The following is a 19,673-nucleotide window of genomic DNA, read 5'->3' as shown; positions in this document are numbered from 1 at the left end:
AGCCCTGTGACCACTGATCTGGTTTTCTTGCCCTTTCTGGAATTTCATATAAATGAAATTATGCAGCATGTAGTCATTTGTGCCTGTCTTTTTTCACTTAACATAATACCTTGAGATCCCATGTTATGTGTATCAGCAGTTCCACTTTTTAAATAGCTGAATAGTGTTCCATTGTATGCATATTCCACAGTTTGTTTATCCATTCACCAGTAAATGTTTATTTCAGTTGTTTTATCTAATATGAATAAAACTAGTAAAAAAATTTTAAACACAAATCTGCATAAACATATTTTTCTTTTTCTTGGGTATATATCTAGGTATGGGATTGATGGGTCATAGAGTAGGTACAAAAACACTGGAAAATTATTTTTCAAAATAATTGTATCATTTTGTATTCCAAACAGGGATGATGAAGAACTTCAGCTGCCCAGCCTCCTCCCCAACACTTGGTATCATTAGTCTTTTTATTTTTAGTTATTCTGTTGGGTGTGCAATGGTATCTCATTGTGGTTTGGGTTTGTATTTCCCTAAAGACTAAAGATGTTGGGCATTCTTATGTGTTCTTTGGTGATGCGTCTGTTCAAATCTTTTGCCTTTCTACCCTTCTTTTTTGTTCTGATCCCTGTTGAGCTGTAAGAGATCTTTATTCTGGATGAAAGATCTTTATCAGATATATATTTTGCAAAATTTTTTGCTGCTTTGTGGCTTGCCTTTTCATTTTCTTAACAGTGTCTTTTGAAGAGCAAAAGTTTTTTAATTTCATAAAAGCCATCTTAACTAATTCTTACTTATGTTTCATGTTTTTGGGTCTTCTCTAAGTAACCTTTCTATAGCCAAATGTCACAAAGATGTTTTTCCCGTATTTTATTCTAGAAATTTTATTGTGTCAGTTTTTGCATTTAGATATATGATACATTTGAGTTAATTGTTAAGTGAAAGAAGTCATAATACAATACATTACATCCATTAGCATCCTACATTTTTCTATTTAAAGCTATACTTTTGGTATATATACATATACATGAAAAAATTTAGAATATATATGTACCAAACATATTTTGATTTTTTTCACTTGAAAGATTACCAACAGCAGAAATGTAGTACGTTTTCTCTTTGTTTAAAAGATACCTTTAAAAATCCACTTCTACAAATTAAATTAAAGTTTAAAAGACTCCTTGGGATACATTAAAAACTTGCCAATGACTCTTTGACTTTACTTATAAAGTTATTCAGTCTACAGGTGTATTTTATAAAAGGACAAGCACTATTGTAAGAGCCCCTAATTTAAAAAAATCCCAGGTGTTTCAGGTGAGGTCTGATTCATGCTTAGAAGACTTAACATAACTATTGTGACTTCTCAAATATTTGTATTCTATAGAATCAGAGTTCTCAGAAAATATAATTATATAAAATATAATTAACAGAGTAGTATACAGTACTTTAATATAAATATACATTAATAAATATAAAAAGTAAATTATTTGTCTCTCAAAAATTTTTGGAACCAAGAGGGTGGCTTGATAAAGTTCTATTCGAAAGCATTTTAGGGCTTGGCATGGTGGCTCATGCCTGTAATCTCAACACTTTGAGAGGCCAAGGCAGGTGGATTGCTTGAGCCCAATAGTTCCAGACCAGCCTGAGCAATATAGTAAGGCCTCATCTCTACCAAAAAGAAAAAAAATTAGCCTGGTTTGGTGGCAAGTGTCTGTAGTCCCAGCTACTCAGGAGGCTGAGGTGGGAGGATCACTTGAGCAAGGGAGGCTGAGGCTGCAGTGGGCCGTGATCATGCCACTGCACTCGTGGCATGGGTGATAGAGTGAGACCCTGTTTCAAAACAAACAAACAAACAAACAAACAAGATGTATTTTAGCAAAGGTGACTATTTTTGAGGTTAATTTTAGGATCCTTAAGTAAAATTTTCATTATTTTGGGGGAATTACTCCATGCCTTGGGGCAGTGATAGAATATATAAGTAACCATACATTCTTAAGTTACTTTTCTAAAATCCTTGTATCAAGAATAACCTGTAATTTTACATAATTTTATTTTTCACTTGGAGATGCCATATTTAATCCATGGACTTAAAGAACTTTGCAGATTTGAATACTTTGCTAAGTTCAGATTCACTTCTCTGCTTAAAATCCTTCAGTGATTTTCCTTTTCTTTAGGACAAGTCCGTATTCCTTAATAAGGCCCTCAGGATGTGGGGTGCTGGCCCCTGCCCACCCTTGCAGCTGCCTCTCTCCACTCTCTCTGCCTGTGCCCCAGCCACTCTGCCCAGCTCTTCTTCCTTGAACAAGCTGCTTCCCACTCAAAGTCTTCACTCAGCTGTTTCTTCTGCTTGGAATAACGCCCTTCCCCCTTGTTGCCTGGTAAACTTCAGGTCTCTGCTTAAATGTTACTTCCTTAGGGAAGAAACGCTCTCCTTGAGGTTATTTGTGTTCTTTTCTTTCATGGTACTTAAATAATTATTTGTGTAAGAATGGGTTTAATCCAATCTCCCTACGAGCTACCAATGCCTGGGCACAGGATATTTGTAGCTCTATCTCATGATTGTATTACTTCTACCTAGCATGGTGCCTGGCACATTGGAGACACTCAAAAATTACTTATTAGATGAATGGATGAATGAATGAAAATTTATGTGGTCTATGAATACTCATGACCTCAAAATGGCATTGAAGTCAAGGATATAATCCTTGTTATAAAAATCTGAATTTTTCCTATCACTGGATCTCTAGATAATTATTTTCTGGAGAGAACATGTTGACCTCTAATTACTTGAGTACATTGAGAGAGTCATTGGCCATCCGCCATCAACCTGGAGAGAGACTGTGGGCAGTAAGGTGATAGAGCCTGCTGTGGCCATGTTCTGTTGAAAGTTTTTATCAACAACTGAGATAATGATGTTGGTGCAGTGTTAATCAGACTGATAGGATGCTGGAGGGATCATTCAAGTATAATATGCCCTTATTAGGATCCAAAAGGATCTCACTCAACAGATTTGAATGGGGGATCAAATAACAATATACAACGTTAATAAAGGAAAATTCCAAGTGGGCACTGGACTTAGGTCCCCCAAATCTAATTGAACAAATGCAGAATGAGGGGTCTTAAGAGCAAAACATGTGAAAAGCATGGAGATTTTTATTGACTGGATGAGTCAATAGCATGGCATGCCTGTCAGAGACATTGATTAGATGTTAGGCTCCCATAATGGAAGCACCGTGTCAACAGTCAATGAAGTCATGGAGCTTCCCTAGTCAGGCCACCCCTGTTGTGCCATGCCCAGTTCTGGGAGGCACATGTGGAGGGAGATACTGACAGCTGCACTGCTGTGAGCATTTCCAAAGATGTCAAATGAGAAGCAGTTGAAGGGCTGAGGATTCCTAGTTAATGAGGAGTCAAATTTGGGAGAAAGTAATGAGACTGTCAAGCAAAAGCCAGGACCATTTGATTTGTTCTCCACGGGTCTAAAGGGTAGACCCAGGGTGCACAGGAAAATTCCAGGGAAGTGGATCTTAGTTGAATTTGAGGAGCTGTCCAGCAGGGGAGTGGGCTGTGCAGAGTTCCCCTTCACTAAAGCAAATTACATTTAGGCAGGAAACGAAGAGAAGAGCTTTCAGAAGCCCTCTGCTAGTTTACAGAGGTTCTATCAGAGTAGTAGGGGCCTTTCTTCCTCTGTGCAGTTCCAGAATCTCATGTAGTTTGGACCTCAGCATGTTTGGAGTTCCAAACCAAAGGTAAACAGCCAGTTAAAACAATTTATTTTAAAGATCTCATTTACTATGTCTAGAATTCCATGGTCTATCCTAACACTCAAAGGGATAATCTTATTCCTCTTCGCTTTTGCCACAGAGGCAACAGAATGGAGGCTGGAAGACAACTTGTTGTGGAGGGAATTCATGCACTGGGTAAAAATTGATAGGCTTCTGCCAAGGTCTCACATCACCGAGATTCTGTGATTCTAGTAGAAGCCAGAAGTATGTTCTCTGTAATTAGAGGGAATTAGATAAACTATCAGGAAATGCCATAGCCTTCAGAAGAAAAGAAATACAAAGGAAAATCAGACTGATGATTATATTCTGTGAAGCTGCTTCTCACAATTGTAGCAGCCACTACATATACACAGTTCCCCAGCCCAGGAGCACTATATGCCCATAGCCACAGAGGAGAGATTATGAATGAACCAGAGCAAATTCTTCCTCCTAGAGGGAAAAACAGGAAGTGTATCTCTTCCTGCTCATATTCTCATTCGACAGTTCTACTTGAATCTACGTGATTAAGCATATTGTTTATGAACAAGGCAATGAAAAGAACCTGAAAAGAGATACATGGTGAATTAAAAAGTATTATTCCGAAGAATAATGGTTCTCTGTCTCTTTCCTGGTTTGCACTAAAACCTTACATTCAGGAAGACAAGCACACTTAGATAAGATTGTCCATCCACTATGTTGCCAGAGGTTAAAGTGCAAATGTCCTCATGAGAAGTTTAGTCCAAAGACACATTTGAGGGGATCCATCACTAAAAGAAGCAGTGTTCACGATAGCAAGGAGTTAACTCTCTGTTATGAAGTAATAAGCTCTTTGATTAAAAGACTGCATTTTCCAAAAAAGATTACACTTTGCACTAGAATTTGGTATTGCTTTATAAGCATATGGCCTTAGCAATTGAAAAACTGACTTGAATTTTAAAACATAGGGATTTTAAATCTTGAAGTTGGGCTTGACATTTTTAAGCTACATGACTGTGGGCAAATGATGTAACCTCTCCATGTCTAAATTCCGTCATCTGTAAGGTGAGGATAATAATGCCAATGCCTACTTTGCATGGTTCTTATGAGAATGAAATAAGAAAATGTATAAAAGCCCCCAGCATGGCAAAAAGCAAGCACTGAGTTAATGGGAGCCACTGACAGAGCTGGGGCCTAGTCATTTTCAACCTGTAGGATACAGAGCTGTGTCTGCTTGGGGAGGCAGTTGGGGTACAGCTTAAATAGTATTTGCTTTTGGGAGCTAGAGTGAGATCTCCATTACTTTCAGATGATCCTGGGGAAAAGGATGTATTAATTCCATTCACTTCTTTGATCAATACCTTAGTGATGTAAAGGAAGTAGCATTCGTTTTTGAAAATTACTTGAATTAGGAGTTTTCTAGTTAAATTTCATTTCAATAAGGAATTATTGTTGAATATAAATTAGATTTGCCAAAGGCTTAAGCTACCCGGGAATGAACTTTAGTACCAGCCTGCTGTCCTGGACTAAATGATATGACCATGATGTAGGGCCAATGTGAACTATTTAATGTGCTCATCTACTTAATTATCAGTTACCCCCTGATTTCCTTAAAGAGCTAATGATGCTCAACTATTTCTAGTAAGAGCACTTTGCTACCAAGAGACTCAAACACAAAGGTGTTTCCCTAAACACATTATATGCGTGTGCTAGGAAGAGGTAAGACGCTGGTGAGTTACTTAAAGCTCTTAAGAAATGACCCTAGTAGAATATCCATAGGGGTTAAGAGATGAAATTTATTTCCTGGCTTAGCATTTTGGAAGAAATCACTTGGCATTTGTCATTGGCAAGATAAAAAGAAGCTCTGATTTCTGTTCTCCAGAAGATGTACTTGGCTTCTTCCTTTCTCTTAATTTACCCCCATGGCTCTCATTTTGCATCAGAATGTGAAAGAATAGGCTTACTACTTTGCATTTAGTTAATTTGTTGAGTTCACTGTACTCTCATCTCTGGGCTATTAAATAGTTCAAAAATAAATATTGCATCACTTGTGGAATGTGTAGCATGGATCTCATTTGAGCTGTGTTTTAAAACAAATGGTAATTATTTAGCATTTACATCATACTTGGAAAGTATTTCAGAATAGTACTTTTTAATAATAAGTAGTCAAATACATAACTGGGATCAATGGACAGGAGAAAAATAAAATTTTAATTTTCCATTGAAAGGTGTAGGCTCAGGAAGAGAGAAAAATACTTATGTGTATTTGTATACTTATGTGTATTTGGGACAAACACAGGTCGTGGGCGACAGGACTGAAAGTCAGATTAACTGGATCAACATTCAGGCTGCGTACTGAGCCAGTCGAAGATTTCACCGAAATCTGGGAGCTGCTCCCACTCCCTGGACTTTTGTGCAAAGACTGGAGGAAGCTGTGAACAGCCTGGGCTAGGAGAACATTCCCGCTCTGGGAGGAGAGGCTCGCATGAGCTCATGGGGCTTTCCACCGCACACCCAGCCTTGGCAGCCACAAAGTGTCCAGTAGTGAAACCTGGCCCTTAAGTTCTCAACGGCCTGTTGGAACGTATTTGACTCTAAGCAGAGGACACTATTCCAAGGGTGACTCATGTCTTGGGGTCAAGTGGAGATGATGGGTGTGGGATCCATGAGCAGATCGAGCTCTTCCCAACGTGGGGGGCACCAGAGTGCATAGCTTGGGAGGGTTGGTCATCCGAAGAGGCGCTGCGTGGATGCATCCCGGGCAAGAAGGATGAGAGGGTGATCCACTGGTTTCCATACCCTGGGAAAGGTGTCAGACCGTGAGGTCACATCAAAAGGTATGGGTGTGGGTACCTCCTTCCCTCCCCCGACGGTGGGGGCCTCATCTCTGGGCCGTATCACCTCTCTGCCTTGCATACTTCCTGGCTCAGACTCAGCCCTGTCCACGTTCTCTTCCACGATCTGATCTGCCCCCACCTCCCAACGACCACTTCTGGGGACTAGGGAGGTTTAGGGGTGTAGTCAGGCCAGATGTACCGAGGTCGCTGCGGTGGGAATAGGGCGCTGGGAGGGAGGAGGACCTGGGGCGCAGCCGTGGTGGGTGCGCCCTGCCAAGAAGGGCGGGGGCTACGGGGCGCGCACGCGGAGGAGGAGGAGGAGGAGGGAGAAGGGAGGGCGTGTGAGCGAGAGAGACAAGAAAAGGGAGCGCGCCTGCAGCCGCCGCCGCCCTCCTCTGGAGAGAGAGGCTGGAGTGAGGCTGTGCGAAGCGCTGCATTTCAATGAGGACCGGCCGAGGCACATCCCTGCACTAGTGGCCGCAACCGAGACGCCGCGCTCCAGCAGCTGCTGCCGCCCAGCCCGACCCCGCCGCCGCCCCCCAGCCCTGCAGCCCCGCAGCCCCAGCCGCGCCTAGCCCGGCGAGGACAGCACCAGGAGGCGGCCCCCAGCACGGCCACAAAGACCCCCGGCGGCGTCTCTCCGCGGACCGGTGCGTGGTTTGCCTTCCCTGGGGACGGGAGCTGAGGAGAGGGCGGCCGGAGGACTCCGCAACGCCCGCTCCGCCCGCAGCCGCGGGGCGCGGAGGGCAGGGCGGGCGCTCAGCTTGGCCCCGCCGCCCCGCCCGCAGTTCCTCGAAAGGCGGCCGCCCTGCCCTGGCCAGCATGGCCCGACCCGGGGGGCGTTGCGTGCGGGCGGCCCCGGGGCTGCTGGCACCTGCCTCTTTTGTTTGGTGCCACGGGTCTTTAAACCTGGAGTCGGGCGAGCGGGCCCTCCCAGGTTTTTCGCGTTGTTAGTGGAGATGGAGAGCCGGGGCGGAGGAGCTGGGAGAGGTGCTTATCATTGTCAGAACTGGCTGCGGAGCGGGAACCAAGGAAGGAGTGGCCGGGCCCGGCCTCTTATTGTGTGTGTGCTTTTCCGTGTGCCCGGGCCAGAGATGTGTGCTTGTGGATGGGGTCGATTCGTGCGTGGTGGTGGCTGCAGCGTGGGTGTTGCAAGTACGTTTGCAGGGTCTCAAGTTCCTTCAGGGACACCGAGGCTGCCTCATGTTCAAATTAGTACCTGCAGTGCTAAAAGCATGCAGAGAGGAAATGGATTTTCCTCCTAGTGGGAGCGCACGCACAGCCCCGCAATGCCCCACAAAAGAGGCTGCTTTTGAGAACCAGGTTTGCGCGGAATTGCTGCTCGATTTGGCAAGGAGATGCTTGGTCGGTGAGAGAGCAGATGAAAGGTTTCATTCAAACCGGCTCCCTCTCCGCTGCACCTGTGAGTGTGTCCAGGCACGGTGCACACACGTTCAGCGACCACACTGCAGGGTGTTTCGTGAATACATTTTATGACTGTTCCTAAATATATTGCCTTTCAGTGGGAAAGGAAAGTAGGACAGCGTTTTAAGTATGAAATGTCACATGGATGCGGGTCAGAAGGGATTTTTAAGAGAGGTCATATAGAGGAAAATTATAAAAGATATGCACACACCCTGTGATGTCTACGTCCATGGTAGTGCACAGGCCTGGAAGGTATGTGTGTGCCTTTTATTCCATGCCAGTCCACCTGAATCCTAATCCTACGGTTAAAATATGCCTTGGGACTTCCAGGTCCAGCATGTATTTAGATGTGGTAGCATTTATGCCATTTTTTTTTCTTGGTATGTATGTGTGTAAATTTCTGAAACAAGAACCATGTGCTCATCTAGAGAAGGATGAACATAGATTCCTCAAAATGGTGAGAAATCCCACTGAGAACACTCAGGGATGTTGGTTTCTTGAAATGGCAGGATTTATAGGAAAAGCTCTGATGAAAGCCAGTCGCCCTTCTTCCCTCCAGTGTCTGTGGTCGCTGTGGCTGAGGCGTTGTGGTGACCATCCTGGTGCCACTGCACATGTGCACTCAGGCCCTTGGCCACCTATGGTCTCTGAACATCGAGCTGTGTGTTCTCGCAGGCTTCCTGTGCAGAAAGGGTGAAACTGTGGAAGGCCAGCGGACCTTCAGAAGCTCATGCATGGTTCAAATGTATGACTAAGCCAAGGTGAGGGAAAGAACACCTATTTTGTTGCCACGAATAATTACCAGCACACTAAGGTGTGGAGTGTGCTTCATTTAGAGGTAGCTGTAGCCTTGAAAATGATTTCTTTGAATTTTCCTTGAATATGGTTTCTTTTGTTGACACCATTGCCCACTTTTGGTCAGATCAGGGAAGGGAAGTAAAAGGTGTAGCCCTGTCCTGGATGAACCTGTGATCCAGTTTGAGGAAATATGCAAATAAAATGAAACAAAGTAAACCATTTTTCTATTTTAAATTGTTCTTTTCTTCTCTTTTCATCTGGTGTGGGAATTCTTGGTCCTAAAAGCCCGTTCCCCCAGGGAAATCAAACTATTGCCAAATTATTTGGCCTTTGCCAATTGTCAGTCACTGAGAATTCAAAGTGCACTCTTTCTGGTAACAGAACTGTGCCATCCTTCCCTATGACCCTGCTTGTTTTCTTTTAGTTTATATCAATTTGGAAGGAAATCCCCAAACTCCTAGTGTTGGGAGAATGATCACTGCCTTTAAGAATAAAACACAAACTTCAAAAGCGAGTTTGGCCTTTATAATTTACAAAATGTTGAAGAGCTGAGTGAGTTGGTGTGAGTACTGGGAGTGCCTTCCACTCCACCCCCAAGACACACCCCCTCTTAGAAGACAAGAGAGCTCACCTTAAAAACATATAAATTAAAAAGTAAGAGCAGTTACCAGTATCATGGGCAAAAATTGGTTCTGTTTCACAACTAATGCCTACAGGATTGGATATCAAGTGATCATTGTTTTACAGTTATCTAACTTCAAAATCAATGAAACCAGTTCAGAGCTGCCTATATATGGTATAACTTTTTTTGAAAAATGCATATTCTGACTCCTATGAGTTATTAAGATGCATGAAATAGTTTTCATATTTGGAGGGAAAAAAGTACACTGAACTCATTAACACTCCAGGTTTAAATCACACTTCATTTCTCCCTCCCCAGACCTTCAGTGGGGTCAGCAATGGATCCATAAGCAGCTAGATAGAATCACGAACATCAGAGGCTTGCTGACCACTGCTTCCTCTGTGTGCAGATGAGGTCCGGTTCAGTTATGTGGCCTGTCCAAGGTCACTGAGCTAGTTAGGAGTGAGCACTTACAAAATCTTGCTTCTCATGCTGAAGAGCAACCAGTTTCAAAGGAGCAAGGGATGGAAAGCACCAACTTTGGAGTTACAGTAAATCTGGGTTCAAATCTCAACCCCTCAGTTATAATTTTGGGACCCTGGATTAATTCCATAGTTACCTGAGTACTGATAGTATTACCTACCTTGTTGGATTAATATGAGGTTTAGAAGAAAATTTTTAGCATATTATACAACTGATTGATGAGTAATAGTGTCACGTACATCCTAGGCCTTCAATAAGTATTGCTTTCTTCCACTTCATTTCTGGAGTACCGAATCTCTAGCCATGCTTTCGGGTGTGAAATTTTAGCCACTCTGAATGGATCAGAGGTCAGTTTACTGAGGGTCAAAGAAAGATTGGGGAGACAGTGGTACTTTGCTGAATTTTGGATGACCTTCAGAAAGGTGATGTCCATCTATATGGTGGGACTTGGGAAGTGCTTGTAAGGTTCTTGCTCCAGATTTTCCATTTTCTTGATATTCTATTTCAACATGCCTGAAATTTTGTCATTAAAATTTCTTTCCTTTGAATGCATTGGTCTTTCCACTTTCTACATTGTCTTGTTAAAACACAGATTCCCCTGCAAGACTCCACAAACCTTTATCAACCAACCCCTTAGCAAGGATGAACTGGTCCCCCCAGGCAACTTGCTGTGGGGACCAGGGGTTGCAGACGTACCTTTCAAAATCTCATGAGATGGAGATCAGGAAGAAAGCAGAGCCTCTCTTGCCAGAAATAAAAGATTCTATTCCTATTAGCTCTTTATGTGTCAGGGGCAGGAAGAGAAAAGCAGATTTTATTAATAAAAAAATTAGTATTTATCGAATGTCAGACACTATGCTAAGAATTTCATGTGCATGAACTTATTTAATAGTTGATACTGACTACAAGGTAGGTACTGTTCTCATTCCCATTTTGTGGTTGAGGAAATCAAGGCTTAAAGATTCTGAGCAAGTAGATTTTTTAAGCTTACACAGCTAGCATGGGGTCAAGTGTAAATCGACATCTTTAAGTCTCAATTTCTTCAATCACAAAGATAGAGAGCCTTAATGAAAGGAAGAACCATGAAATGTACTTCCAAGCAACATTTTTTTCCCTTTCTTGTTGTTTCTCTTCCTTCTCCTCCTCCTCTTCCTTTTTCTTCTTTTTTTAAACTCAACTTTTCTGAAGTACTAAATGTAAGTAAATGAAGTATAGTGAATTTGCTTTTAAAAATATTGAATGTGTGAATATGTTGGAAAATCTTCTTTAAGTTGGTCCAACCTACAGATTGATTTAATTTGCTCTCCATCTGGCCATGGGGTGCACAAACACTATGTAAAACTTTGACAATCTGACTGTTATGCTGCCTGCCCTCTCTTTCTGTCCCAGCCCACCATAGCTACTTATCTTTCACTGATAATGATAGGAGAGCTTATTTTCTTCCTGCTACCAGGATTAGCACTCTGCCCTGCAAGGAGCAGTGGGCTTTGGAGTCAGGGAAACCTGGAACAGAGTTGCTGGTACAAGCATTTCTCAATTGTATTCCTTGGAGCAATTTAGGAGAAATTTTTCTGTGCCTCAGTTTCTTCATTTGTAAGGAAGGAAAATACTTTGGAAAGTTGTTGTGTCTACTGAGAATAGTATCTGTTTGAAGCCTGATGCACCGTGGGCAACCTAGGAGCTGCTTCTAACAAATTTGTGGTTGATTAATAAGCTGTTTCTGCTGGGGTTGGCCCCTTCTGTTGAGATCGTGCAGAGGAGCCTGTGTTTATATGAATTCACATCCCTTTCTCTTTCTGTCCCACTTGATAACTCATATTAAATGTGTCATCCGTTAGAGCAATGTTTCCACCCAGCTGTTCTGAAGCAGACGCTTTGAAATCATGATCTCAAAATAACATCATCCCAAAATTTCGGGAGGCCAAAGGAGTTGGGGGGCGGGGGAGGATCACTTGTGGCCAGGGATTCAAGACCAGCCAGGACAATATAACAAGACCCTCATCACTACTACTAAAAACAGACAAACAAAGGAAATTAACCAGGTGTGGTGCAGGCACCTATAACCTGTAGTAGTCCCGGCTACCCTGGGAAACTGATGCAGGAGGATCACTATAGCCCAGGAGTGTGAGGCTTCATTGAGTACTTCAGTGAGTACCACCTCACTGTAGCCTGGGTGACAGAGCGGGACCCTGTCCCCAATTTAAAAAAAAGTATGTGTGTGTGTATATATAATATATATATGTTGTAACATATATATTTTATATATATATATATAAAAAACCTACATCAATATATGTGTCTGCTTTTGTTTCTGGGGCTCGTAGATACTACTTGAAGTCCATCATGTCCTTCGGCAGAGACATGGAGCTGGAGCACTTCGACGAGCGGGATAAGGCGCAGAGATACAGCCGAGGGTCGCGGGTCAACGGCCTGCCAAGCCCGACTCACAGCGCCCACTGCAGCTTCTACCGCACCCGCACGCTGCAGACGCTCAGCTCCGAGAAGAAGGCCAAGAAAGTTCGTTTCTATCGAAACGGAGATCGATACTTCAAAGGGATTGTGTATGCCATCTCCCCAGACCGGTTCCGATCTTTCGAGGCCCTGCTGGCTGATTTGACCCGAACTCTGTCGGATAACGTGAATTTGCCCCAGGGAGTGAGAACAATCTACACCATTGATGGGCTCAAGAAGATTTCCAGCCTGGACCAACTGGTGGAAGGTGAGCGCTGTGAGATAACCCCCACGTGGCCCTATAGGTTCCAGGCTCAGATTTCCAGTGTTGTAGCTGATTTGCATTTGCCCTCTGACAGTTGGCATTCAGCCTTATGGCTGCGATCCTTATAGTTTCTCACATATGAATGTGCTATTGTGTAGTGTAAAAAGGAAAAAAAAAATAATGGTATTGTCAGGTAGCTTATAATAATTGGCCAAGGGAAAAAGTGCCTAATTCTACAGCATTCTGTATTTTCTTTCTCATACCCATGCTGCATTAATTTTAAAAGTCCATTTATCTCTTCAATCTCATAGTTTATATTCGTTTCTAAATGCAAATTAAACTTTTGCTATCACGATATCCGAAAGTACTTAAACTGAAAATGACAAATGGATCATGAAATTTTAGAGTTGAAAAGAACCTTAGATAGCTATCAAACCCATTAATTTTATCTTTGGAGTCTGAGGACCAGAAAATTCAAATGACATGTGAGTGCTTAGGTGGTAAGATAGTGATGACCCTGGACCAAAACTTAGGTTTTCTGACAACTCGTTCCACTGCGATGCTTCCTTTTGAGTTTAAAGGATTATTGTCTTTCTCTGATATTTGAGGATAGGCAAGGACTAATCTGTTCAGTTTAATTTTTAAAGTCCAGTCTAGGTTAATCGTAATTATCTGTTTCAGACATTTAATGTGGAAATAGGACTGTCTGCATCCATAGATGCAGCCTGGTATCTTATGCAAGCAGAGAAAGTCATCGACTCTGGGCTATACTTGCCCCAGGACTGACCCGATTTGAACAGGGCATAAAGCCTGTCATTGTCTTAGAAATCATCGCCAATTAAAATGAGTTGGAGAAAAATGATTGGGATTAAATGTATACCAAGGTGCAAAAAAGGCTAGCAGATCCTCTTTGGAGAGTTGGTTTTTCTGAGATTGAGATCTCAAGACCCTGATGATGAGTAAGTAGATGGTACAAAAGAACCTGGGAAAGGGAGGTCGGATGGAGTGTTGGAAGAGCTTGATTTCGCCTTGAGTTCATTTTTACTCCAGAACTATTTGCTCGGGCCGTGTAACTCAACTGGGTCCAGGAGGGATGCCATATAATCCCTCTCTCTCTTGTGCAGGTAGCAGGAAGCACCGGTTTTGCAGCCCCGTTGGAGATGGGGGCTGCTCTCCCCTGACCGCACACTGACAGAGCCCTCTTGTCCTGCTTTGTAACCAGTGTTTGTATGTGATTCAAGGCTGGGGGCTTCTCTCTTTTTGCTTCCCTTCATGCCTTGGCAGGAATGCCAGCCTAATCACAGTGTGACTGGCCTTGAGAGCGTGCAGAGGAGCCTGTGTTTATTTTGTGGGAATTCACATCCCTTTTCGGTGACTTGACATGCTGCCAACATGCCTGTGGACTTGGCCTTTTTCCTTCTATTCAGAGGGTGGAACTTCCAGTAAATTAAAGGAGAAGAATGAACATGAAATTTTACTGTTTCGGCTTTAATTTCTGTGCCCTGTCCTTTGCATGACCTTGGGAAATCCAAGGTTAAATGAAACATTTGGTGATATAGTCCAGGGGATCTGGATAAAAGTCATCTGCAAAGTCAGGTGCATGACAGTCAACAAGCCATCCCTCTGAGGGCCAGTAGTACCGTAGGGAAAAATATGGCAAGATCTCAAAGCACATCCTAAGACAGCCATGGTTTGACACCTTACTGTGTTCCAGAGTCACTTGTGTAGCATCTATGGGGATTGGGGTACTTCAGTCAGTTTCCCACCCAGAAATGATCTTTACTTAGAAGTGGCCAGAGATACTCCAATGACTTCCATCCACCAAGGAGAGGGTCTGGAAGGTGGTAGATGACAGTACTCCCTTCACATCTAGGGACCATCAAAATTATGGCATGCTTGTCACCATCTTCTTTGTCTTTTACTGCAAAATAATGCTTGCTCTGAGGGACTGATGTCTTGACTGAAGGTAATAATGATAGCTCTCAGTCACTAAGCATGTGCCAGGCACTGGCCAAATCCTTGCATATATGAATACATTTAATTCTCACAATGATCCTAGGAGGTAGGAACTGTTATCCTTATACTAAGGTGAGAAACGCAAGGTACAGTGTGGTTAAATGATCTGCTCAAACTCACAAAGAAAAAAATGGTAGAGTTAGGTTTTGAACCCAGGAAGGCTAGTGCCAAAGCTTGAGCTCAGAACTACCTATAAGATGTTGCGTGCTATGAATTCAGCTCCTATAAAAAGCACTGTTGTGTTTGCTTTAATACAGTGGATTTTTTTGTGATATAATGGAATGGTAGATATTTCAGTGTAAAGTTAACTACAAACCCTAAGTTGTTCGCATGGCTGTTAGTGACATTGAGGTGTTATTGTATTAGCTTCTTCTTGAAAACAAATGTTTTTAATCTTGACATAATTCCAGGAAAGAAAGATGCTGCTCCTGGAAACACTTTAATATTTCCATTTGCCCCAAAATACTTTTTCCCCTCAATCAATATGAAGTAATTGCCAACTGAATATTCTGATGTTTAAAAATGACTTTTTTGAAAAAAAAATTCTCTGATTGAATGAATGGTAACTTTGGTACAGTGTGTGAGTTCACCATGTTGGCTACATTTATTTTTTGAATTTTCGTTTAAACAGATTTTTTTCTAATTCATAACACTGACAATTAGCATGCAGCTGCAGTTAGTGTTTAAATAGCTGGAAATTCATTTAGATTCGCCTCTTTGTCAATTACATTTTTTGCTTAGTCTGTTAAAATGCAAACCGTTGCTTCATATTCATCATTAGGCTCATATCTCTCACTTTACATACTAATTTTATGTAAACGTCAATGCATGTTATTAGCTTTTCATTTCCCCTTCCAATATGACAATGTTTGAGTTTTAAATTAAATTCTTTTAGTGGGTGCAGTGACAAGTGTATTGGACTTATAATTATTTACTTGCTCTTTCTCACTTGCTCTCTGACTAAAATTTCTGAATTACAATGATATTTGTGAATTTCTTTATAACAGTCTCGTGGTCACTGTCACTGTTTTGTTTTTTTCTATGGATTATTATGCCTAAGGGTGGTTTAAGCATATTGGTAGAGCTAGCTGTATGTATTTAGCTGAGCCAAAATTATATAGTCAGTGTGAATGTGTGTGTCTATGATTGTTTGTGTGTCACTTATGCACACATATTCACATGCATACACCTAAGAGCATTCCAAAGGTGATACTCTTGTTTGCTTTCAAAATGGCCTTAATATGTTATTTTAAAAAATCATGATGCTTAATAAGGAAAGTTGAATTGAAGGCCTATTTCTGCAAGTGATTCATCTTGAGACTTGGCCTCATTTCCCCCAATTTTGCACCATCTGTATTCTACTGTAGGTATGTAAATGTTGTGAAGATAAAAGAAGGTGTGACATTTAAAGCCTTTGAACTCTTAGGAGAAAGATGTAATGTAAACCTGGAGCATTGATGGATTGACTGATTTGTTCTTCTTTTAACATCTTATGAAAGTGTACATGTGAGAGGGCCAGAACATTGTATTTAAACATTAAAATGAAAAGTCAGTAGATATGTAATCTTCTTGATACAAATAAGTGAATTTGTTCATCAGATCTGCCCTATTAGAGATGAGTGCCTCTTCTTCTTTGGTTCTAATGCATGCCTTGGCTTTTCACTAATCCTATATGGACATTGCCTGACTATGGCGCTGTAGTTTCCATAAGGGCTTTTTCCAAGTTTCTATCATAATTCCCCTCTCAGGATTAAACCCATGCTTCACCCTGTAATTAGGGAATCTCTTTCCTACCATAGCCTCTGGATTACCCATCTTTTCCGATTCCCTAATAGAGCATCCTCTACTTTATTTCCCTATTTCACTGGCTTTCTCTATGCCTCTCCTTGCTATATTGAATTTCTTAAAATTAATTTTTGAATAGGTATAAAACCTGCTCTTCCTAAAATTCCTCAGAGGGGACCACTTTACTAGTTTCTTTTTCTTTTTCTTTTCTTTTCTTTTTTTTTTTTGAGATGGAGTCTCGCTCTGTCGCCCAGGCTGGAGTGCAGTGGCTGGATCTCAGCTCACTGCAAGCTCCGCCTCCCGGGTTTACGCCATTCTCCTGCCTCAGCCTCCCGAGTAGCTGGGACTACATAGTTTCTTTTTCTTTCCTTTTTTCTTTCTTTCTTTTTTTTTCGTTTAAAAAAAAAAAAACAAAACAAACAAAAAACAAAAAAACAGGGTTTTGCCATGTTGCCCAGGCTGGTCTCAAACTCCTGGGCTCAAGCCATCCACCCTCTTCAGCCTCCCAAAATGCTGGGATTTCAGGCATGAGACACTGCGCCCAGCCTACTAGTTTCTTGAGTATCCTCTCAGAGATACCAGTGCATGTGAAGGACATATATACAGCAATGCCCCCTTATCCTGGAAGGAAATACATTCTAAGACCCCCCCAGTGGTTGCCTGAAACTGCAAATAGTATTGAACCCTGTATAAACTATGCTTTTTTCCTATGAATACATACCTATGATGAAGGTATGTATATGATGCAAGGTATATGATAAAGTTTAATTTATAAATTAGGCATGGCAAGAGATTAACAACAAAAACAAATAATAAACTGGAACAATTATAACAGTATACGGCAATAAAAGTTATGTGAATGTAGTGTCTCTCTCAAAACATCCTTTCGTACTGTGCTTGCCCTTCTTGTGATAAAGATGGAGGAAGCAAAATGGCGTGAGAGTTCATCACACCACTCATAACTGCATGCCGTTTACAATTCATGAATTGTTTGTTTCTGGGTTTTTTCATGTAATATTTTTGGACCTCGGTTGACTGCAGGTAACTGAAACCATGGATAAGGTGGGGCAGTACTGTAATTTGCCCAGAAGGTAACTTTCTATGCCCACACTTCTGCAGCTTGCTTTGTGTACTTAACAATATACCCTGAAGACCTTTCCATATCGGCACATCCAAAACCACTGTGTTCTTTTATTGACTTTATAGTACTCCTTTATACAAAGGTACCATCATTTATTTAACTAGTCTTTTATCAATGTGCTTTTAGATTGTGTCCAATTCTTTGTTATTACAGACAGTTTTGTGATGAGTATCCTTGGATAGATGTTTTCCACTCATGTAGGAGAATATCTTTAGGATAAATTCCTAGAAGTAATATTGTTGGGTAGAGAGGTACAAACGTTAACATTTTAAGCACTATTTGCAAAATTCCCCTTCATAAAAGTGGTTTCAGTTTACACACCAACCAGTTATGTATGAGAGTGACTGTTTCTCTACCCTCAACAAGATGTTTTGAAATCAGATGTTTTCCCATTAACTAACCCATTAACAAAAGAAAACTATATGTCTTCTCATAGTTTTAATTTTCATCTTTTCATATGTTTAAAAGGCATTTGTATTTCATTTTCTGTGCATTGTCTCTCCATCATTGATGATCATTTTCCGGTCGGGTTAGGGTCTTTTTTATTAACTTTTAGAATGTTTTTTTCTTTTAAATATATAACTCTTTATAATAGTGATTGACAGGGCAGTCATGTGTCATTTAATAATGTAGATATGTTCTGAGAAATGTATTGTTGGGCAATTTTGCCATTGTGGGAACATCATAGAGTGTACTTACACAAACCTGGATGGTGTAGCCTACTCCACACCTAGGCTATATGGTATAGCCTATTGTTCCTAGGCTATAAACCTGTACAGCTTCTTACTGTACTAAATACTATAGACAATTATAACACAATGGTATTTGTGTATCTAAACATATCTAGACATAGAAAAGGTACAATAAAAATATGGTGTTATAATCTTATGGGACCATTGTCATAGATGTAGTCTGTCATTGAACGAAATGTTGTGGCATATGACTCTATTTTTTCCAGATTTCTCTTTAGTGACTTCATTTATTGTGTTTTTTTGCCATATAGATGTACAAAACAATTATATAATCAAATGTAGTATTATTATTTATGTGTAGCTTGATTTTTATGCCCCTTGGGTCCTTTGTATAATGAGATCATAAAGCCATTTTTCCTCATTTTCTTGTGGTATTTTTATGTTTTCACTTAAAAAATATTTTAATGGAAGTCATATTGTTATAATATGTGAGATAGGGATTCAGTTCAACATTTTTTTCCAGGCTATTTGCTTCATTTCTTTAACATTATATTTTCAGATTAATTTGGACTTATAGAAGTATCACCGAGATAGGAAGTTCCTGTTTACCCTTCACCTGTCTTCCCATAATGGAACAGCACACACAGTCATGGTACAATGAACAAAACTAAGAAGTTAACTTTGGTACAATATAGTAGCTGAACTACAGGCTTCATTTGGTTTTCATTCGTTTCCCCACTGATGTCCCTTTTTTATTCCAGAATCACACATTGCGTTTAGTTGTGGTGTCTGCTTCATCTCCTTGAAGCTATGACGTTTCTTCCGTCTTTTCTTATCTTTAATGACCTTGACAGTTTTGAAAAATACCAGTCAGTTATCTTGTAGAATGTCCCACAGTTTGGGTTTGTCTGATGATTAGATTGATGTTATGCACAGAAGTCATGTTTTGTCCTCAGTACATCATTTCAGGGGGTACATGATGTTGATATGTCTTGTTGGTTACCTGTGATCATTTGGTGAAGGCAGTGTCTGTCAGGTATATTCACTCTAAAGTTATAATTTTCCCCTTTGTAACTAATATTTTGGGAAAAAACTTTGATGCTCTGTAAATATCTTGTTTCTCCTTAAGCTTTTGCCCATGAATTTTGGCATTTATTGGTGGATCTTTCCTATAGCAGTTATTACTATTTTGTTCTAATGGTGATTTTCTTTTCCCTCTTTACTTACCAAATTTCTAAACATTACTGTCCTCCATTTTCCTGTCTTTGGATCATCTACGGTGATCTCATCAACTGACATTATTTTAACCACTCTTTTAAGGCCTATTACTCCCAAATCAGATCTTTCTTCTGCCCTCCAACTCCCTTGATATATGTAAGTGATTCTCTTCCTTAGTTCTTTCAAGCTCAACATGTATAATTGTG

At 41.0% G+C, this 19,673-nt stretch overlaps 1 protein-coding gene across 3 annotated transcripts in view; it reads left to right on the top strand.

Moving 5' to 3' along the window:
* Positions 1 to 6,319: 6,319 nt before the first annotated feature.
* The window catches only part of DCLK1 (doublecortin like kinase 1), a 355,985-nt gene continuing 342,631 nt past the window's right edge, over positions 6,320 to 19,673 (top strand). For 2 of the 3 annotated variants that reach the window (XM_025364299.1, XM_025364301.1), the window contains exons 1-2: positions 6,958 to 7,221; positions 12,224 to 12,618. In XM_025364299.1, the coding sequence (XP_025220084.1) occupies positions 12,243 to 12,618 (376 nt within the window). In that variant the 5' untranslated portion in view covers positions 6,958 to 7,221; positions 12,224 to 12,242. Of the gene's footprint in view, positions 6,572 to 6,957; positions 7,222 to 12,223; positions 12,619 to 19,673 lie in introns of those variants that run through there. The other variant, XM_025364300.1, reaches the window with a different exon arrangement.

Source organism: Theropithecus gelada, chromosome 17 (genome assembly GCF_003255815.1).
Source record: "Theropithecus gelada isolate Dixy chromosome 17, Tgel_1.0, whole genome shotgun sequence".
Taxonomy (NCBI): Eukaryota; Metazoa; Chordata; class Mammalia; order Primates; family Cercopithecidae; genus Theropithecus; species Theropithecus gelada.
The sequence above is the reverse complement of the archived record's forward strand: the minus strand, read 5'-3'. Positions and strand labels throughout refer to the sequence as shown.